The sequence below is a fragment of the Corythoichthys intestinalis genome, chromosome 12, assembly GCF_030265065.1.
Source record: "Corythoichthys intestinalis isolate RoL2023-P3 chromosome 12, ASM3026506v1, whole genome shotgun sequence".
In the NCBI taxonomy this organism is placed as follows: domain Eukaryota; kingdom Metazoa; phylum Chordata; class Actinopteri; order Syngnathiformes; family Syngnathidae; genus Corythoichthys; species Corythoichthys intestinalis.
Window position 1 is genome coordinate 25,487,126 of NC_080406.1, and position 22,030 is coordinate 25,509,155.

Here is a 22,030-nt window from a genome sequence, read left to right on the forward strand (position 1 = left end):
AAATGACTGGCACATTCAGCAAGTGAAATGGGGTAAATAAGTCTGAATAGAATGAAATTAGTTCACTTAATAGTAGGGCCAATTCCATCCTTACAAAATATGGGAAGACAATCTAAATTACCTATACAACTGAAAGCATTATATGATCCAAATAAGATTGCTTAAAAAGTTGGTGGGGATAATTTGTGCATCCTGAAAAGATGGTAGTGCTATGTCCCTATGCAAACCAACGCCCTTGCGAGAGACATTTTAATCCCATTTCAAAAAAAGTGTGATGTGACCATTTTTGAACAATTCAATAACAACAGAAGCAAATATTAAATATCTATTAAAAGGTTTATTCCAACAAGTAATCAATTGCAATTTGATAGAGAACGTTCACAAGTGACGAATACACATTAAACACAGTATCACACCCTGGTTTTAGCAGTTCAACTAAAACAATGCTGCTTGTTGACTGATATTTATCTGACTGAAGTATTGTTGAATTCTCGCAGAGAAATCACGTCATGCAGAGAGCACAATACAGTTGAAAAAAAGATTTATATTCAATAATCATCTTGGATGACTACACAGTAGTAAGCCAATAGAGTACTTTAACATCACGGTGGGACTTTATTTCTGTTCTTTAAATGAAAATGATTAAAAGTAATTTGAAGCTCACAACTTCTTAATATAGGACTCCGATGAAGAACTAAGTACAACACCTAGAACATACAACTGTATCATTGATGTTGTTCACATGAACGGTTTAAAAGGAGCTATTAGAAGAGCATCATATTCTCAAATGTGCTGCATAAAGCCATTTATACATTTAAATAGCAAAAGCAATCACACCCCTGCTGCTAACCATTTATAGAAAATCATGAATGTCGCCATGACAACACGGTGCCCTGCTAGCCTACAATCACAGATTTGGAATTACAGATGGAATGTTGCTGAAACAATGCACACTTCTAACTGTGCGTCTTCAGTCATACGTTGTTTTTTTTTGTTTGTTTGTTTTTTTTTTGAACAGGCAGAGGCTACGTGTGAACATTCAAACGGCACAATGCGACTATAGCGGATCCCACCATCACAGACGACGGAAAAAAGTAGTCCAGTGGTAAGATTGGATTCAGCCATTTACAATTACATGTGACAAAAGCTGCCGGTTTGAAAAAAATGTAAACCCGTGGTTTTTCTAAATGTGCAAAATACAGAAAACAAATCATATTGTCAAGTATCTCAATAACTTAAAATAAATTAATGTGTGAATATACTTTGGTATTCCAACCTTTTGAGTAAAGCTGGGCATTTGACTCAATTTACTACAACGGATCATGGATAACAAGATGTCTAGATATTCTGAACTGCTTTTTCCATTCCAGAGTCAGACTAAACAAAGAGTTGTGCCATAAAACCATCCCCTTATCTTATTAATTTCTTTTCCATTCTACATGCCTTGTATAAATAAAAGGTAGAAATAGTTGGACAAATGTATAACAACAAACATAAGAGAATAATTTAAGAGCAGATATCTAGCAATTTTTTATTCTAACCAAAATCAAAAGTTCTTAAATGAACAGCTGGCAGCTGGCATTCTAATGCCTATAATAATGTTTTCCTTGTTTTTATTTGTCTGTCAGTCAATACACCTAAACTAAATAAAAAATTAAAATAAGCCATTGAAAACATTAGAAATGTCAACAAAATAAATACTGTATGAATAAAATACTTAAAACTGAAATAGAAATAATTTTTTTCTAAATTGTATTCAGTATTTAGTGGATGAAAATTAAATTCTGATAAAAACAAATGAAAATGAGAACTATCTTATTAAAATAAAGAATTTCACATCTATTTTTGCCTCATTTAAATGTTACCCAGTTTGAATGAGTAATCAGTAAGTTCAATTGCACAGCACTGACAGCATAGTGATCAATTAATAAATTAATGGATTGTGCCCATCCCTACTGAGGGCAACTGTTATTGAAAAAAAACTCATTAAGATGAAATAACAGCAATACGTTACATCTAAAGTGCGTATTCCTTTTTGTCTCGTTCACATTACTATTGTCCTAAGAGAATAAAAATGGACCCAACATAAAGAATAATAAATAACAGAATGGTCCAAAGCGAGGCTGGAGGACAGTCCCTTTCCTGTGTGTGCGCGAGACACCGAGAGTCACTGGAACAGCGCTCCCGTGACGGATTCCAGCTCAGGACAGGTCCGATCAGCTCCCCGAAGGCAAAGACTCTGCGGCGCCGCTCAGCGGCTGGCTCTCATCTGTGCTCTGGTTGGACGTGGCGAGTGCTGAGGAGGAGCTGACCCCATTGGAGGTGCTGACGGAGCTGTGCTGGATGGCTTCGCTCTGAGGGCTGCTGGGGACCGACATCTCCTCGCAGCTCTCGTCTTTGTCAGCGACTGTGGCGAGGAGCAAAAATGTCTTGGACCGGCTTCCGGAAGAGCCCGCCGCGATGCCTGAGTGCTATTTGCGTGCTGAAGCCTTTACCTCTATTTACCCCTACTTTAATTAAAGCTCCCAATGTCAATTTAAATGTACATTATGAGGGCACCCACTCCCACCTCCATCCCATTTGTTTTTGGTTACCTTGCCAACAACTGCGGCGACAGATGATTACAGCACCTGATTTTAATGATGCTCCCACTTGAGAGTACGCAAGACTTGGAGTCAAAATGCCACCAGCTGTTAGGCACTTGCCTTGAATTAATTGGATCCTGACGGGGAGGAGAGAGACAGCAGCTTCTACTCTCCGTTTTTGTGCCTGGATAACATGTGCTACTCAAATACTGATTTTTAACATCTTCATCGTTTTTTAAAATACATGAGACACAAACCTTGTTGGAAAAAAATTAAATCACAGTGTGCTGTAATACCACGGCACGACAAATACATAACTACATCGGTTGTAGTACAAAGACTGACCTGTAACAGTGCCAAAGGGGATCCAAATATAGTAGAAACCAAAGAATAATTAGAAGAACTTGAAGTTGCTATGCTCGCTCTAATTCAGTCTCATGCTCTTTCATTTTTACTGTGGTGCAGGATTTGTACAATCTCATAGACTTCACCATCAGTTGACAAGACAGCTCCCACAAACATTGCGCCACGGCTTCCTGTTGGAGACCGACCCAGGCAGAGCGTTTGGGTCACTGTGATAAACTCAAACACGCTGCGTTCAAACGCCGGATTTAGGTGGAAAAAGAACAAAAGCTTTACTTAATACAAACAGGCAGGAGTGTCTCAAGAGTGATTTGGTCGAGGATTCAAGGTTATTATTATATAAAATAGCGCAATGCATGCACTGTGAAACGTGGAAAAAAATGCATGGAAAAAAATTTGCGTAACTTTAGCTCGAAATATTTAGGGTAAAATGAATGACAACTGCCTGGTTTTTTGCCTTTAACCAAGAATCTAGACTGTTCTAGGTTCTTATCTATAGAGATTCCGGGACAGACGCATTTAAAAAAAAAAAAAAAAAAAAGAAAAAAAATTAGACATGCCTCCGTGCTGAGGCAATAGTAACATTGGAATTCAACCCAAATAAATTGTGATTGGAAATAGAAAAATGCAAAATTTGCTTTTGTTGAGTAAAATTTAGATGATTCTGTATGCCTTCCTTATGTATTAAGTTTATGATGTGAAAACAGTAGTTTATTAGCTGTTGAAAACCTGCACTAAATTAAAAAAAAATTGCTATTATGGGCAAAATCTTATATATGTTAAATACTGCTATTGATTCTGAAGAAATAGGTAATTATCTCTGCATTTGGTGATATTTGTGCATCTAGCATAAAATTTGAGAATTTTATAGCAGTTTTAAGTTTTGTTATACTTGTATGAAAAAAAAAAAAAAAGGGGATTATATTAGGGAAAGACTTTGAATTTTTTTATGTTGCTGCTCATGGAGACTAATATATGCCTCAGGGAGGTGCCTGTTTTAGTTTTAGGTTGCTAGCGGCTTTGGTTTTGAAAATATTTGAATTTTAGGTTTTTGAAAATAGGCCCCCTACGAATCAGCCCCAAGCCCGTGTCCCGTCAACTGATAGTGAAGTCTATGATAATATATTTTCTTTTTGCATACTCCACCAATGGCAAATATGAGTACGAAGGATGAGTGTTAAAAATCTTCATTCAGTGACATCGACTTGTTTTTTGGGACGAGTTAAGAGTTAGTTAAACCTCTAAGTAGTCGTATTAAAGATATATTTAATTAATAAAGTATACAAGGTTAGCTTATTTGCCAATGAAAGGGAAATTGACGTCTATCGCTATCAATGGCCGTGTGTGAGTTAAAACACACCGCAGCACTGATTTTGGAAGATAATGAATACTAATTCTGCTCATGAAATGTAGCAGGTTGTTTTTGCACCCATTTTGAGAGTGTGCAGATGGCAAATCAAAGTGCAAATGTTCTGACTTTGACCTGTTCATTTTGCTTTCACATGATTAGCCTGACAATATGTCATATTTAAGCCAAGATCAAGTGAGCATAATCTGTTCAAAAAGACATGCGATGTCACAGCTCTCCAATAAGCTTCTAACTGCTCGCTCTTTCGCTCCATTTTTTGAAATGGCAACTTTGCAGCAAACAGATGGGCGACTCAGTGTGCCAAACTCAAGTTGGCTGACTGGAGGGACGCTTTTAAGCAATTCCTTCCCACTTGCCACAGCCGTGCCTGGGCAGCGCCGTCACAGAGAGGCGGCGTGTTTGAGTCTTATGGGGAAGACTAAAACAGCCATGGATCAGCCTGAAGGAATTGATGCACTTTTCTGAATCAGTAATGTCAGCATTTGACTGGACTCCAACTGAGATTTCCAGCTCGTCCAATTGGATTTATTATGCTGTATAATGAAAAGTGATTGGGTCTCATTTAATAACTGTTCTCTTATGAACAAATCCATCAAATCTCAAACTATTCTTTATTGGATATTTGTAATTTAAGTAGGTGCCGGGCCTAATGTTATAATGAAAGTATACTTATGATGAATTTGGTAATTAAACATAAGGGTAACGAGGCAAAATAAATCAAGTGTATGAAGTCATACATGAAGGAACAAGTGTTATTAGGGGAGAGAAAAGGAAAATATTAATGGAGTTGTAATGTTAGAAAGTTAATTTTTTCAAGAATAAAAATGTTTGATCACATGAATAACGCTAAGAGAATGAAGTCATATTTCATTTGGAAAAAAACTTCACAATATTATGATACAATTAAAGATTTCAACAGTTTGTGAGCTTATACTTAACTGTAACTCAATTTTTCCCTCATAAGACTTATGCATTTGTGACTACAATATTATAACTATTTCTTTGAAATATAATATTTTTAAAGTTCCTATTTTCTTCCTCAGATTACCACCATATTGTAATAATACAAACTGTCTTTTCTTCTGTAATTTCAGTATAAGAGGAAACAATTTATCATTAAAAAAATGTCTAACAGTATTGGAAGTTTGGAATTACACGAGTTTCATTAGCTTTTAGCTGTCAACAAATCTGGCATATATTAAACAGCGTATTTGGGCAGTTTTTGAGTGAGATAACAAAATAGTCATGAGGCCTGTACAAAATAACAAATGGAGAGCAAATTTTGGTCAGTTTAGCTGAGAAAAATGTTTATACAGAGTATATTTGATTGGACCATCCAAATATTTGTTTTGGTGTCATATACAAGGCTTAAAACATGGCTTACTCGCAGTTACCACCTGTGGTCCCTCAGATGGATGATAGTAGCAAGGATTTGTTTCAAAGTACACCTGGTCTATTATCATTTCAACTTTTCAAAGTTTCGAGAAAACATGGGTGTCCTCACGTATCAATTGCTGTTCCTGTTGCTCGTTTTGGTTAGCTGGAGCTTATTTCAGAGGAGTTGGCGGCGAGTATCCCGGATCTTAGAATAATAGCGCATTACTCACTGTGATAGCCAGACTTCTTCTGCATGGCGGTTACAGGACAATCTTTATGAGCCAGAAGGAGCTGCTTCAGCTGAGCCACTTCGCTTCTCAGCAGGGTGACTTCACTCTTATACGGGAGAAAGGAGACAAATGGTGACAGTGTTAAATAGTGCCATGTTGGGAAACTGACACGATATGCACATTGTAAGATGGAGAAACAAAAAGGATACAGAGTAGTAGATAAACTCTCAAGTCCATCTACGACTCTGCAATAGACTTTTGACTGGGAGGGCTGACGGCGATCATTCAATGGCAGCCAATGCGTTAAGTCAAGTGTACAAGAAGCGAATGACAATCCGCTACGCACTATAACGTGAGCTCTGTAATTGTGGGCAAAACTTTGTAGATGCAGCTGAGATTTACATCCATATGTCGTTAAGAGTCTCCAAGGATTTCTGCATGTCTTAGTAAAATAAAAAAAAATTTTTAAAAAGGAGCCTGATTGTGTTGAAGGTGACTTTAACTGGATTTAGTGCGACCGGGGCGCATGGAACAACCGCTGGCAGATTTAAGCTCCTTCTTCTCGCCTTTAAGAGGAGGCAAGTGGCTCAATCTATTAGTCTAAAAGGCTCCAATGTATTTGATTCCATCTGTGTAGTTAAGCTGGGGTTTGCAGGATGAAAGTATTGTAGAACAGATTTAAACCCAACTGGAGAGACCATGTGTATTGCATTTTGTGAGCCTGATTAAGGATATAGGCACGCCAACCTCAATAAAAAGTACAATGCAATAAGATTCAAGTGAGAGGGACTGGGTTGAAAAAAGCTAAAATATTACTTAACAGTGTATTAAAGATTGAAGTTTTTGCTTGAATGTTATTTATACACTGTATATTATTATTATTCAGGTTTTTGGATAAATCATTTCACCCCTGGTCAACACATTCCAAAAGGTTAAAAACAAAAAAGGAAATGAGCGACGTTAACACCAGTCAAGTATTCGAAAGATACTCGTATTTTTTGAGGTGCACGATAATTATCGCTCCGATAATAGGAATTATGGCGTCATCCCAGTAAATCAAATAACATGATATATTATCGGCCCTATTAAAATTAATTTTGGCACGGTGTCGGTGGATTGGGGTGTGTTTTTTTTTCCCACTCCTGTTAGTAAGTTTTATTATTGTTCTAGAGGCCTTATTTTTCCATCACTGAGTGATGAACCTTACTATGGCAATTAGCATATGTTTGCATTTTACTGTGTTATGTTTACAAGACATATTGAGAGGCCTTTTGGTTATTGATGGGCTTGCTGTCCTATAATTGTCAGGTTAAGAAAGTTGTTTCATGGACCAAGACGACAAAAGTCTCCTCTCCTGTTGCACCAAATGTTTTATCTACTGACAAAGCACAATACCTTTTAGTTCTGTGTGCTTATTGTTCAGGGGAACACATCGTCAATGATATTGACTGATTGATTGTGATTGACTCAAATTTAAATATTTATTTGAAAAAACTAATATGGGCACTTTATTTGAAGTCAAAAACTGTTCTTGTCTTTGCTTAGTTCATTAGAATAATGTTCATGTCATTATGAAAATTCTGGTTAGGTCAAAGGCAAATCTATGCTGAATCCACCAGTAGTATTTTTGACCTACGGGTGTTCAAAAACTCAGGTGAATATACATTGAAAAATTATATATATATTATCGGCTATCGTATCGGTATCGGCCTTAAGGAGCAGGAAGTTATCAATATCGGTTTCAAAAAATGGATATCGTGCACCCCTACTTATTTTGTTAATTACAGAGGGAAAGAGCCCTTTTCAACGAACAACAACTGCTTTAGTGCAAAACTGCATTACACCACAAAGACTAAAACCTTGCTCCGGTTGCTTAGTTTGAAGAGTTTGGGTAAAATGGGATTTGTATGATGTTGGGTGCCCTGAGAGGCACCTCATTAAAAGGCCAGTTAAAGATGATGTTAAAATAATCGTGCGCCAATTGAGGCAAATTTGCTCATCAGCTGGGCTGTGATCGTGTAATACTACACTACCATTCTCTTTTTCCTGTTTCATTTCCCTGACTGTACAGCCTTTTCAACCAAAGATCCTTCCTGTTATCTTTTTCATTTCAAATCACATTTTCTCTGTCGACTTGCTGTCCACCTGAATATCAACTACTTCAACCTTCTTGATGTCCTTCTCCTTCTCCAGCCTCTACATAAAAAAACAAGATGATGCGACATAAACACAACATCTTACTTAATTGTCTGTAACACCGATGTGCTGCACCCCTGACTAAAATATGTCAACAGAGACGGCGGATACATGAACTGCATCGAACTTGTCAGCATCACATTCTTAATTGCTTCCAGTGAAATGAAGGTTCAAGCGGACACCTTTCCCGCTGAGAGTTTTGAGGCTATTCAGTAAACTGCTGAGACAGAAGCGAGGACACGCTTGTGTGCGGCTGACATCTGGAGGAAACATCTTTATTGACAGCCATGTATCGATGGAAAGGCCTCACATACACACACAAGTGCCGCTGCTGTCGCACAGCGTCCCTCCTTAATGGGCTTTAATGACTTCATCACAAGAGAAGGAAAAGTCTGGGGATGTTGATGGTAGAGTGCATGCACACGCTTATCAGTGGCGGAGTACCTGAAGCTGTCCATTTATAGAGTGGAGATCGTCCGCCTTCTTCTCCAAGGACTGCACCCATACTTTCCTCTTCTGTCTGCAGCGTGAGGCCGCAGCCCTGTTGCGCTCCAGAAACTTACGGCGCTTCTCATCTGGGTCGTCACTTGTGGTCCTGCGCCGCCGTCCGCCTGTGCTTGGAGGGTTTGTTGCAAGGGGCACCGGGGAAGCCTGCAACAAATTTACATGAATAGTAAAACCACCATTGTGTATGTTATTGTAAACAATGTAAAAAATAAAATATTCATTTTCAAGAGGGCTCATCTTGTTTGGAGTCATGTGTTGTTTGTGACTTTGGGCAACAGGCTTGGTACACCCTGAAGTGGTTGCCAGTAAATAACAGGGTACATGTTGTCACCCTCTGAAAATATTAGCCTAAGTTATTTTTTTCAAGAGAAAATATTTAAATTATTTGTAAATATCAACATTTTAACAAATGTTAGTTTTTGTGTTCCCCTGAAAAATCTGAGAAAAAATGACATACGGTGGGGCAAATAAGTATTTAGATAAAGAATTTATTTGCAAATAATGGTGGAAAATAAGTATTTGGTCAATACCAAAAGTTCATCTCAATACTTTGTTATGTACCCTTTGTTGGCAATAACGGAGGTCAAACGTTTTCTGTAACTCTTCACAAGCTTTTCACACACTGTTGCTGGTATTTTTGCCCATTCCTCCATGCAAATCTCCTCTAGAGCAGTGATGTTTTGGGGCTGCCGTTGGGCAACACGGACTTTCAACTCCCTCCACTGACTTTCTATGGGGTTGAGATCTGGGGACTGGCTAGGCCACTCCAGGACCTTGAAATGCTTCTTACGAAGCCACTCCTTCGTTGCCCTAGTTGTGTGTTTGGGATCATTGTGATGCTGAAAGACCCAGCCACGTCTCATCTTCAATGCCCTTGCTGATGGAAGGAGATTTTCACTCAAATCTCTCGATACATGGCCCCATTCATTCTTTCCTTTACACAGATCAGTCGTCCTGGTCCCTTTGCAGAAAAACAGCCCCCAACCATGATGTTTCCACGCCCATGCTTCACAGTGGTTATGGTGCTCTTTGGATGCAATTCAGTATTCTTTCTCCTCCAAACACAAGAACCTGTGTTTCTACCAAAAAGTTCTATTTTGGTTTCATCTGACCATAACACATTCTCCCAGTCCTCTTCTGGATCATCCAAATGCTCTCTAGCGAACCGCAGACGGGCCTGGACGTGTACTTTCTTCAGCAGGGGGACACGTCTGGCAGTGCAGGATTTGAGTCCCTGGCGGCACATTGTGTTACTGATCGTAGCCTTTGTTACTGTGGTCCCAGCTCTCTGTAGGTCATTCACTAGGTCTCCCCGTGTGGTTCTGGGATTTTTGCTAACCTTTCTTGTTATCATTTTGACGCCACGGGGTGAGATCTTGCATGGAGCCCCAGATCGAGGGAGATTATCAGTGGTCTTTTATGTCTTCCATTTTCTAATAATTGCTCCCACCGTTGATTTCTTTACACTAAGCGTTTTACCTATTGCAGATTCAGTCTTCCCAGCCTGGTGCAGGTCTACAATTTTGTCTCTGGTGTCCTTCGACAGCTCTTTGGTCTTGGTCATAGTGGAGTTTAGAGTGTGACAGACTGAGGTTGTGGACAGGTGTCTTTTATGCTTCACAGTTTGTATGAGGTTGTTTTCCTGGAATGCTGTATTGGGTTTAGGCCAAACATGTCCACTGTTCTGGTCTCCAAATAATTCAATTTTAGAATTATCTGTCCAAAGAACATTAGTCCAGAGGTTCTGGTCTTTGTCTAAATTCAGTCTGGCCTTCATGTTCTTTTTGGAGAGCCAAGGTTTCCTCCTTGCACACCTCCCATGAAGGTTAAACTTGTGAAGTCTCTTTCTGATTGTAGAGGCATGCACTTTCACATCAACAGTAGCAAGAGCCTGCTGTATGTCCCGTGATGACATTTTAGGGTTTTTGGAGACTTCTTTTAGAATCCTGCGGTCTGCTCTCGGGGTGAACTTGTTTGGAGAGCCAGACCTGAGCATGTTGGCAGCGGTTTTGAATGTCCTCCACTTGTAGACTATTTTCCAGACAGTGGAATGGCTGATTTTATTTTGCTATCTTTTGAAATCCCTTACCAGACTCATAAGCGTCTACAATTTTCTTTGTGAAGGCCTCAGACAGCTCCTTTGATCTCACCATGGTGTTTTCTCTTACTTCAACAGTCAAGGGGCAGATCCAACTACCGTAATTTCCCGAATATAAGGCGCACCCGTGTATAATGCGCACCCCAAATTTACTTGTAAAATCTAGGGAAAAATATTGTACCCGTTTATAACGCGCACCCTAATTTTAGCACCAATAAATAGAAGAATACAAGAAAACAGAGCTCGTGTACAGATACAGAAATGTCATTTTACTGACTGGTGAAACACAGCACAAGAAACACAGCACAAGCATAGCATATTGGTAGTTCAAAACATTACCATAAACTGACAATATTTACGGTAATAATACGTTTTGACAACTTCTCCAGCTTACCAGAATCTAGGAGAAAACAAAACAGATGTGACTTTTCTTTTAAAGGCTGCTGTATAACTTGCTCGTTTCATCATGATGAAGAAATGTTTCTTCCATGGATTGATACGGTAAAATGAAAGTGAGAACGTAAGTCGGAAATCCGTGAGAGCTCATCGCTTTGACCACGACAGTAATAGGAACTATTGTTATTTGGGATTGAGTTTCCTGAGGGACAGATATAGTTGACGGACACAGGAAGTCTGTGTGCTTACATTTGTTATGGTCAGAGTTGCGGAGCAGCAATAAACGTTGACTCAAATGAGTTCAAGAAACTAAATTCCGTGCTTTATGAAGAGTAAAAAAAGCAGAATTTAACACAGACGAAATCATTCGGCCGATTAGAGTGAAGTATTACCGAAACAAAATGGTGACGTCACGTACCGTAATGGTCGGCAACGGGTCGCCGCATACGTTTCTTCAACACAACGTGGCCGTGTCAATAAAAAAAAAAAAATCGGTATATATATATATATATATATATATATATTTCTGTCTCCATCCATGTACCCGTTTATAATGCGCACCATGATTTTACAAGTTGATTTTGGGGAAAAAAAGTGCGCGTTATATTCGGGAAATTACGGTAAATGTGAGGTTTAAATCAGGCAAGCACCCTTCAAAACACTGGGTTATGATGTTCTATTCATGTGCGCCTGATGTGATACACCTGTGTGTGATTTTAGCCATTTGAAGTGGGACAGAATGTGGGTGTGTCCTAATTTATTCCTCAACAGAATTTGCATTTATTTAAAATTACATTTTACAGAAAGTTATACAAAAATATTTTTTTCAATTTTGTTTATTTCCATTAATTGAATCTCTCAAGACTGTTAAAATTGATATTTAATATCCATATGACCAAATATGTTAGAAAACACAGGCTTCCATAGGGTGTCCTAATTTTTTAACATGGCTGTATGTAGACGACGCTCAAGTACACAACTAAAACAGTGGCAGTGCGAGTACTTACAGGTGTCTCTGTCGTGGAGGTGGCTGGCTGCTGCAGGGAATGTGCAGAGGGTTCCTCACTGGCAGGTGGCAAGTTCGAGGCCAGTGCGAGGGACGTAGAAGGGTTAGGAGCGGGGATTGGAGCTGGAGAAGCAGGAGCAGCAGTGTGCGTTATGGCGCTGCTCTGGACCTCACTGCCATCACCATTGGTTAGTGGCGGAAGCTCCTGGCTTAGCGAGCCTTTTGGTTTCTGTAAAGGACATGTTTTTGACAGTCCTGAGATTCTGATGTAAGAATAAGTGTGTGAAAGGGCTGCGAGACAGGGAAGAAAAGGTTCAGAAGAAACGGAATGTGAAAAGTTTGGGATTATTTCCACACCAAACAAGACAACTCTGAACTCGTTTGCTGACGTCCATATTACTTAAAGACCAGGCCCATTTTCTAAAACCATACATAAAGTCACATACTGTAGAACATGACTTTGGCGACTCTAACAGGACCCAAAAAAAAATGAATGTGCTGTTGTTACTTGATTACTTGGATGATCCGTGGAATACTCATTCAAAAGTATTCGATCGCTACTGCCCTAACTTGACCCTAACAGACTCTGCAAGGATAGAATACATCCGCCTGTACACGAGTGGGATTCCTAGCAATGATAACTCGGCCACAAACACACACATCAAGCATCAGCCAACAAGGTGAAAGACAATGAGCCCTTCGAAACACTAACAAAGTGAGAGGTGATACATTTACATGAGAAAACAGAAGAGAGCATTATTCTAACAAGTACCTTTGCCAGACCAATCTATCTACCAAATGAGTTTATGGTGCAATACCCTTCCAGAAGCTCTTCTGGCAGAAACAAGATATTATTCTCTTGGAATGGCCCCGAGAAAGAGGGGGAAGCCAGTCAGATTCATATTTCATCTCTGCCATGGAAAGCTCATCAGTGTAATAACCCTCCCTCTCATGGGTGTTATTCAACCATCTGCTACTATATTACTTATCTTTATTTTGCAACTAATTAACAGTATAATCTTCTAAATTCAGCAAGTTAATTATCATTATTGTGGTCTTTGCAGCATCATCAGTCCTTGTAAAGCTCCGTCTCTGCGCAGTGCTCCCCCAACCACCCGCCTCCCCTCAGGTTGCGCAGGGGTCTGTTTCCTTGACGTGGGCTCATTAGGTGTTTGCTGATGAGCTGAGTGCAGTGGGAGGCGCCAGGAGTGAGAGGAGGTGGGGGGATGCAGGTCAGGCAGGATTCTGCTGAACAAAAAGGTTCCATGCCGGGTGAGGCTGACTTAATGTGTCTCACTGAGCATGTGCCAGGTTGCCCCCAGCTGGCTCTGGCTTCCCGGTGAAACGGTGTACGGCATTTCCATGTTTGTCATCTCCGCACCCCGTGAAACAGAAACAACACCTCCTTCGCCATCCTCCATCCTCCTTTTTCAACCCAATCAGGATCAATCTCTCTGTGGCAACATGAACACCTCCTGTCCACAGTTTATCTGTTAATTTCGAGCAGCAACGCATGCTGTGAACACTTACAGGTTCTGTGATACGTGCTTCATCACATAGCTACACATCTCACAACACACCCTCATTCCTATTATTTTCTTACACTGGTGGAATTTGCTGCAACAAAGTTGTGATTATCTCGATGAAAATTCGAGCACATATTGGGTTCAAGGGCACTTAAAATAAAAAATTTAAAACATGGTAAAACAGTTATTCAATTCACAATTATTATTATTGTTTTAATGTCTCAAAATGGACACTCGGAATGAGATACAAAAGATGCATATTGTTTAGCTCAAAATTATTTTGCCCCTGTCAAAGTAATTGGATATATTTATGCTTCACCTGCTGGTAAACGATACAAGAAAGTGATATTAAAGACATCAGGCTTAATCTTTGAGTTAGCTAGGGTTTAATTGAGTTAGCTAGGGCAGGGGTTCCCAACCTATTCCACTAAGGCACACTGTGGGTGCAGGATTTCATTCTTACCAAACAAGATGACAACACTTTTTCCCCAATCTGGTGTTTTACAAGTGCAATCAGTTGATTGCAGTCAGGTGTGGCTTGTTTTAGCAGAAGCCTCATTGGTTCAACTGTCTCTGCTGGATCGGCTGGAACAAAAACCAGGACCCACAGTGTGCCTTGAGGACTGGGTTGAAAACCCCTGAGCTAGGGTTTAATTAGTCCGTGGATTTGATTTCAACAAATTCTGTGCAGTTTGTTAGTTTCAGGGCTCCGGAGTGGCAAAGCTAGCGCAAGTCAATTGGGCAGACTTAGCATGCCAATAAAAAACAACATTGGCACACATGAATATCATCGATGCGCCATGCAATCAACCGTGTTGGCTATGTTTTCAGGAGAAAGTTATTAAAACTTACCTTTGCATGTCAATATTTGCAGTACGAACTTCAACATTTGTAATCCAGCATGTTTGCAGAGGAGCAGAGTGGAGTGATATCAAACAGTTTTTTTTCCACCGCTGATTTCTTATGTCCTAGCCAGCAGCAAGTAACCAGTTTATATTGTTCCCCGCTCTTCATAGGGAACTTGTGAAAATTCTTCTTTGCCCATTTCTTCTGTTTCCACAGCAACTAAATGCACATTTCGCCATGTTGCCGGCCGTCAGTTAACCAAGCAGACTGATGTTGCATTCGAGGAAGGTGAAAAGTCAGAGTTTCCAATCCCAATTCCAATTTCCGATCAGCCATCTTTGCCGTTTAAATTCGCTTGGAAAGCTTTAAGGTCACAACTGGTACCATCCGAGCGGGATAAGTCAGACTTCCCACCTTCCTCGAATATAGCATGAGCATGAGTGGCCGAAGCACTCCTCTCTATTGTATTCGTATTACGCATCTAAATAAAAAAAATAGTCCTGCAGAATAAAATGAATTACGGCAGTTTGGTGTGACATTGTTTGGCTGCATGGGTGTTTTTGAACAATGATCTGCATTTTGAATTTATTAAACTAATTTGGATCTGTTCGTAGATCTGTATCATTTTTTTATTGGCATGCAAAGAAGGGACCATTGAGTCGCGCTAGCTTAGCTATTCCGGTGCCCTGAAACTAACAAATAATTTAGAAACTACACGGAATTTGTTAAACTCGAAGATGAGGCCACATGTCAAAAATTCAGAACTTCCGCTTTAACCCTCTGATACGAATTATGAAATCCTTGGTCAAGATTTTTTTGTCTCATATGTTTTTTATTCTTCTAAGGACATGAAAATAATAATAATAATATATATATAAAAAAAATACTTATTTCTCAAAAATATAATTTTTTTCATGAAGTTACAGACATGTTCACTCTAGTGAAATCCATGCACCTACCTGCACACTTAACATAAAATAATGTAAATTTACTATCAAAAATGAATTAAGTTGTGTTATATTGTGAATATAGAAACTAGAGGTGTGCAAAATTTCCGATTCTTAGATTATTCGCGATTCGGCCGTGGAAGATTCGAGAAAGATTCACAAACATCCAAATTCCGATTATTGAAATATGCCAAGTAAAGCGGAAGTACAACACACTCAGCGCGCCGCGCGGTCTTCGGGACGCAATGAGGAACAACGCGAGAGTAGCTAAACATCATGCTTCTCATTAACCGGCCCCTCGGGTAATGCCAATGCTCAACTCACGGCTCTAGCTCAACTCATGCCACGAGATAAAAAAACACAACAACATACCTGACTGCTGCCGAAAAGCTGCTAAAAAGTACATCCACATAATGTTACGGTAGATATCATTTATATAGGACTAGATGCAATATAGATTCTGTAGCGTTAGCAGCACATCTACAAAAAGCTAGATGCAGGCGTTAGTAAACGGCGGCCATCTTAAACCAGTACACTTCCCTGCAAGGCTGTTGTAGGGAACCTTCCAAGCAGGGGTCGCGTTAACCGAATATTTTCCGTCACTGACCGGTTTTTTAAAACGGTGATGGAAAAAATTGAAGTCCATCTGTCATTTTGACACGTTGCAATTCACACCCCAGACCACAGGGTGGCGAGTGAGCATATTAATTAGCTATTGTCTCTCTTGATGCATGACGTCGTTGGCCTTACTCAGAAAAATGTCAAGGCAACTGAGTGTTTGCCTGGCACGGCCAGACTGTTCTCCCTGTATTTTTCAAACACTGAGAGAAAAGTCTGGGACCCAGCCCATTAACGGCCTCTCGAGTAGGTACAAAACCAATCGACAAATCAGATTTGTTTATTTGCGTGACGTGTTCTTCACGAGCAAAGTCACTCTTGCGCGCCGAAAGTCGTCTCTACAACGACACAGATGGCGAACGGGAGAGCCGAGAATATGTTCCAATCCGCGGTATATTCAGTTTTAAATGAGCTAAAACACATCGACACGAGTCATTGACAACAATCTGTCTCGCGCTAGCCATGTTGAATAAACTCCGCTCTCCTCGTATGTTTACTTCCGCGCGCAAGTCCCTCGTCCTCCCCTCGTTGCTTTACTAACGGCACGTCTGCCCGTCGCTGATTGGTGCACTCCGCTGTCTGTTTGCCTCTTGTTAAGCTTATTCGGACAGAATATTAATTAAAAATGAATGAAAACTAAATATTATTGAATATGTAATTATTATCATTTTAAAAATGTAAGTGACGGGTAAAAATAGATTATGACCGGATTTTTATGACACCGTCAGTCAAAATGACAGACAACGAAAAAGTCTAGCGCAACCTCTGCTTCCAAGCGAACCTAATTAACTTTTTATCTAAAATACTCCTAAATCGGTAAAATATTGACTTGAATCTATCTTTAAAATAGTTTTAAAACTTTCACATGTCCAAAGTAGACAAAAGGGAAATGATGGAATAACGGGAGCAATTTTAACAACTTTAACGGTTGATTAACAACATTAAATTAATTGGAAACTTTACGCTGACCGGGGATTGAAAGCTGCTGATACAGAATGGGGACTGGAGTTTTTTTATTTACTGTTATTTTTGTATATTTGTTTACTGCTATATGTTAACTTGATACTGAAATAGTAGTTTGGTTTTGCCTGAGAGTATTTTTGAACAATTTTGGAACTAATGTACAAAACATTTAAAAAAACAACAACAACAACAAAAAAAGGAGGTGGGTGCATCAATAATCATTTTATAATCGAATCGGAACCTCTGAATCGTAATCGAATCGTTAGGTGCCCAAAGATTCCCAGCTCTAATAGAAACCCTTGATCCCTTTTATGCTTTGATAAACATTTCAACAATTTGTGGAAAATTTCAACACTTTCAGCACTATAGGCACAACGCATAGAACTGAATGGGAAAACCAATGAAACTTCAAGTTGTGACTCCTACACCTAAGCATAGACTTCATAATGAAGTGTATGACCTAAGCACCAATGTCTCTGTTGTCATCATTGAAGCTGGATGGAATTTCCAGGGCTATTCTGTAAACCGCCTTATTCTTTGCTGATTTTGAGGACTACAAAATAAGATAAAAGGCATACAGTAATGCAAGCTAAAGCTAAGATAAAATGCATGTAGTGATACAAACTACAGCTAATCTGCACAAAAATGTATATAAATTAACTGCTTATAAATATAACAATTGCATACTAACTTATAACCAAAGTAGTCATAAAAACAGTGACACAATTATGCAACATGTCTTCAAAAATATACTGGAGAATGCATGATGTCACATGGTTGATCATGTATTTCTAAATATTACACACAAATATGTCAGATTCCAAACAGATACTATCTTTCCCTAGATACTACTGTCAGTCGAATTTTTTATTTTATTTTATTTTTTTACTAAATATTGACAGTATACAGTACGTCAGTTGCAGTCGACATGGGTGGCAGGTTGATGGCTTTCTTGGATTCGAAGGTTATTTACTTGTAGTTACACCAACTGACCACTGAATTGACCTCAATACAGTATGGCAGCAGAGAGCATTCTTAATGTTGCTATGCAGTTCACCCATAGAAACCAATGCATTAAAAAGAATGGTACGTTTCAGTAGCTGTCCACTGTAGTGACCCACTATGCATCAGAGGGTTAAGTAAACATTTGCCTTTTTTTTTTTTTTTTTTAACTTTTCACATTTCAGCCAATTATATAAGCCGCAATTTCTCCACCATTTAAAAAGATTCTGCAGGTAACGTTTCATGATTCTAATGAGTTCTACTCAACTGTACATTTCAAAAATTGAATAAGCCTGTATTATGAAAGTGTATGAATAATTGTGGATATTAAACTAAAGATAAAATCAATATTCTTGGCGCAATACTTCCATAACATAAACAAACAACTTTACCCACTTTGTGAAGTAATTTGATAGTTTAATCTCACTTAGCAGCTATTACTGTATATGAGTTGCTATATTTGAGCAAGTAACTCATAAATATTTGATGTCAAAATACAATGATGATAAATACCAGTTTTACCTCTGACTGGGCAGGCTCTGGCTGTGGCGAGGGGGGTCCGGGGATGCCAGGGACGTTAGGCACTACGGTGACAGGTCTGACAAGCTGACAGCAGAGACACACCAGCTCGAAATTAGTCTTCCCCATGAAACGTGGCCTCACGCTCCCCCACAAAACACACACACACATATATGCAGCAGATTTCCCTCATATCTCAGCCTCATTATGTTGGATGGCCTGTTATTTTGTGGAAGCGGCGCCACATGGAGATGCTGTGTGTGCTTGCTAATGAACCTCTGCCTGGCTGTGTGAGAGCATATGGGCAGGGAAGCTAAAGAAGGCATGAGAGCAGGTTGAAGGTCCAGAAGCATGACTTAAGCTGTGGATAGGTCATTTGTGAAAGCAGTGATAGGATGTCTGTTCTTACATAAATGTATATTACATAATTTTATATTTTACAATACAATATTATCTTATTAAATTTATAATGAAAAATGGAATGCATTAATGGCATTTATTGACTTTAATGGGAACAACTGGTTTGAGTGGGGAGTAAACAGACTTACGAGCGTTATAGCAGAACAAACTAAACTCGTAAGTCAAGGTAAGACTTTATACATTCACCTTTGCGCAAAAGATTCATAACCCGAGCACGAGCCGTACTTATAATGGGATTGCAAAACACATTAGTGCTAATCCAAGTGTTCTGCCAGAAATCAACAACGTTGATTCGACTTGAACAAGGACAAATGACAAAGTGTGCTGGACGGGTTCCTGTTGTGTTTCAGCCAATTCCCGCGTATTCGTCACAGCCGTACAAAGTCCATTACTTTCCTCGCTTGCTCCCCAGATTCAAATTGACTGCCAAATCTGTAGTGCCAAAGTCGTAAATAGTCCCTGCTGTCCAAGAGAACCCGAGATGAGCAAGGACAAAATGTGGCATTAATCAATCACTAAGTGTTGTCTGAAAATCGCTCGAGGAGCACTTGTGTTCTGTTGGCATGTGGAATGGAAATGTGACCCCCGTCTCTCTCACTGACCAGTCACAGTTAAGAGACAACCCTAATGTGTTCATTTTCAAGGTGTGAAGAACACACAAGTGAGCATGTCGTGAGGTTAGGTGAGCATATTTGTCACAATCACCCAGCTACGCCCAGTGAGGCAACATAGTACAGTAGGGGACTAATGTTTAATAAGTAGAGAGTGACCTTTGAAAATTCAACAACAATAGTAGTATTTAGTGCTGCAACGATGAATCGATTAACTTGATTAGAAAAAAAAGATTCGGATTAAATTTTGCTGCTTCGAGTATTGGTTTAATTAAAGTGGCGCTGTAATGATTTGTTTTGAAAGTGTTTGCATTTAGTTTTATTGATTTGGTTGGATACAATAACCTCTAGTGGTGACAGTGAACATGACAACTCATTTCACATGGCTGAATCCAGCTGCTCCCTGTTAAGACCAACATAAGCTAAGTTTTTTAGTGTAATTTTGTCTATAGGTATATTTAGCCGTTTTTGTGGGAATGTGTGTTTGAACCATTTGTTAAGAGCATTGTGGGGGAGAAAAAAAAAAAAAAGCATTTTATAGCATTAAAGCTAGCGGACTTTTGCTATGTAAGTTAGCCAATTGTTCTTTTGTTGTACTTAGATCCTCATTTATTTTTTTTATACCGTTTGAGGCTCAGCTCATGTATTTTTATTTATGTTCCTTATCCGATTACTCAATTATTCGAACTAACAAGTTCATCGATCAATCGACTACTAAAATAATCGATAGCTGCAGCCCTAGTAATATTTAATACTTATTTTTGGTTTTGGTGGGGACATTCAGGACTTAGATGTAAGCCGAAATAAGAAGATAATTTCCAGTTCTGTATTACAGGGTTGTTAGTCGTTACTTACCGGGATTGTAGAGGGAATATGTACATTGGAACTGGTAATGGATGCTGGAATGGCGACGGGCATGGTCTGGCCGTTAGGCAGCTGTAAGAGCACCGGGAAGGTGCCAGACACTGGCCTACAGCAGGAAACACAAGACATCATGGTTAGGCCAGAAGAAAAAAACTAAATAACACGTTGACGATTTAGTAAGTAAATAGACATATGAGTGGCAGGGATGGAAAGAAAAAAAAAAACACATTCAAGCAGTAACTGATGAGAGACTGAAGAAACACTCATCAAGCTCAAGCAATATGACTTATTGTATTATTGTACTCTAATATTAAATGACATCAATCTTGATTATGTGAGGCAACAAAACATTCAGTTTTCACCTTTCATGATTACCTGACAAACAAATCACAATGACAAACAGCACAAAACTAAAAGGAGCAAGTTTCTTTATTATATGAAGACTCCATTCCAACTTGTGTGTGATGATCACATACGAATTTCTATTTAACAGAAATAGTGGTGCCTTCAGATAAAAGATTGATTTGTCCACACTTTAGACTCAGAGCACTCCTTTCTTCAATCATATTTCACAATTGAAATGAATGCAAATAGCAATTATCCATTCCAGGTTGCATTTTCTGTAATATGTTAGTCTTACATAGCAGAGTGACATTCTAAAGGCAGCGTAGATGGTCATTTTACTTCACTAATTCTATTAGTTTTATGTTTAGTTTGACATGAGATATCAACTGGGAGGAGCATTAAGTAATTTGAAGCCTGTTAAAATGAATTAATCACTATTTGCAAAACTGTTGCCTTTGCGTATTTGTTTCTCGAGTTTGAGCTCACAAGTCAAAAAAATAAATTAAAAAAATTAATCAGCTGAATGAGAGCTTGTATTCTGTAAGCCCTGTAAGTCATTTTCGTCCTATCTCAAGTCACCACTGTAAACCTATTTGTTCTATGGGCTAGAGCAGTGTTTTTCAACCCTTTCTGAGTCACGTCACGTTTTTAAATCTCGTGGCACACCACAAACCAAAAATGTTACGAAATTACTTTTTGTACAGTATATTTAATTATAAAATAATTTCTCACTATTTATACTTAATCAGTTTGAAACTTGAGCCTGTTTAGATGAACACAAAGCCGATATGCTGGCAGGAATCTTCTCCAACAGCTCTCAGTCTGTCTCTGTTTTTATTTTTTTTTATAGCAGTTAGGCTTGAAAAGCTCAGAATGATCAGATAGGGGACTTACTGTAAACAATGTCTTTAAACGCATCATGGCCGAGCATGTCGCTGATAATGGCTTTGCAGGCAGGTAGTATTAATGTCTCTGCCATAGTGTGGGACTTTTTGGATTTAGCAACAAGTTCAGCAATAACAACTTTGAGGGGCTTTCTCATACACCTTTGTAGTTTTTCTTAGAAAGGGTATTGAACGCGACACGAGCAATACCTCGTTCATCTGCACACGGCCACAACCTTCTACCTACTCCTTCCTTCCTTCCTACTGCAACTCCGCCCAACGACGTTAAAAAAAAAAAGCGATACTGGATCATTTCTCACGGCACACTTGAGGATCTCTCAAGGCACACCGGTTGAAA

The 22,030-nt window shown here is 39.1% G+C and overlaps 1 protein-coding gene across 5 annotated transcripts in view; it reads right to left on the minus strand.

The window, feature by feature from the left end:
* Positions 1-22,030, minus strand: part of atf2 (activating transcription factor 2) — a 30,780-nt gene that overhangs the window by 3,107 nt on the left and 5,643 nt on the right. For 3 of the 5 annotated variants that reach the window (XM_057851423.1, XM_057851425.1, XM_057851424.1), the window contains 6 exons: positions 20,435-20,549; positions 18,552-18,635; positions 12,129-12,356; positions 8,565-8,771; positions 5,925-6,030; positions 318-2,407 (listed from right to left, as the gene is read on the minus strand). In XM_057851423.1, the coding sequence (XP_057707406.1) occupies positions 2,217-2,407; positions 5,925-6,030; positions 8,565-8,771; positions 12,129-12,356; positions 18,552-18,635; positions 20,435-20,549 (931 nt within the window). In that variant the 3' untranslated portion in view covers positions 318-2,216. Of the gene's footprint in view, positions 1-317; positions 2,408-5,924; positions 6,031-8,564; positions 8,772-12,128; positions 12,357-18,551; positions 18,636-20,434; positions 20,550-22,030 lie in introns of those variants that run through there. The other 2 variants (XM_057851427.1, XM_057851426.1) reach the window with 2 other exon arrangements.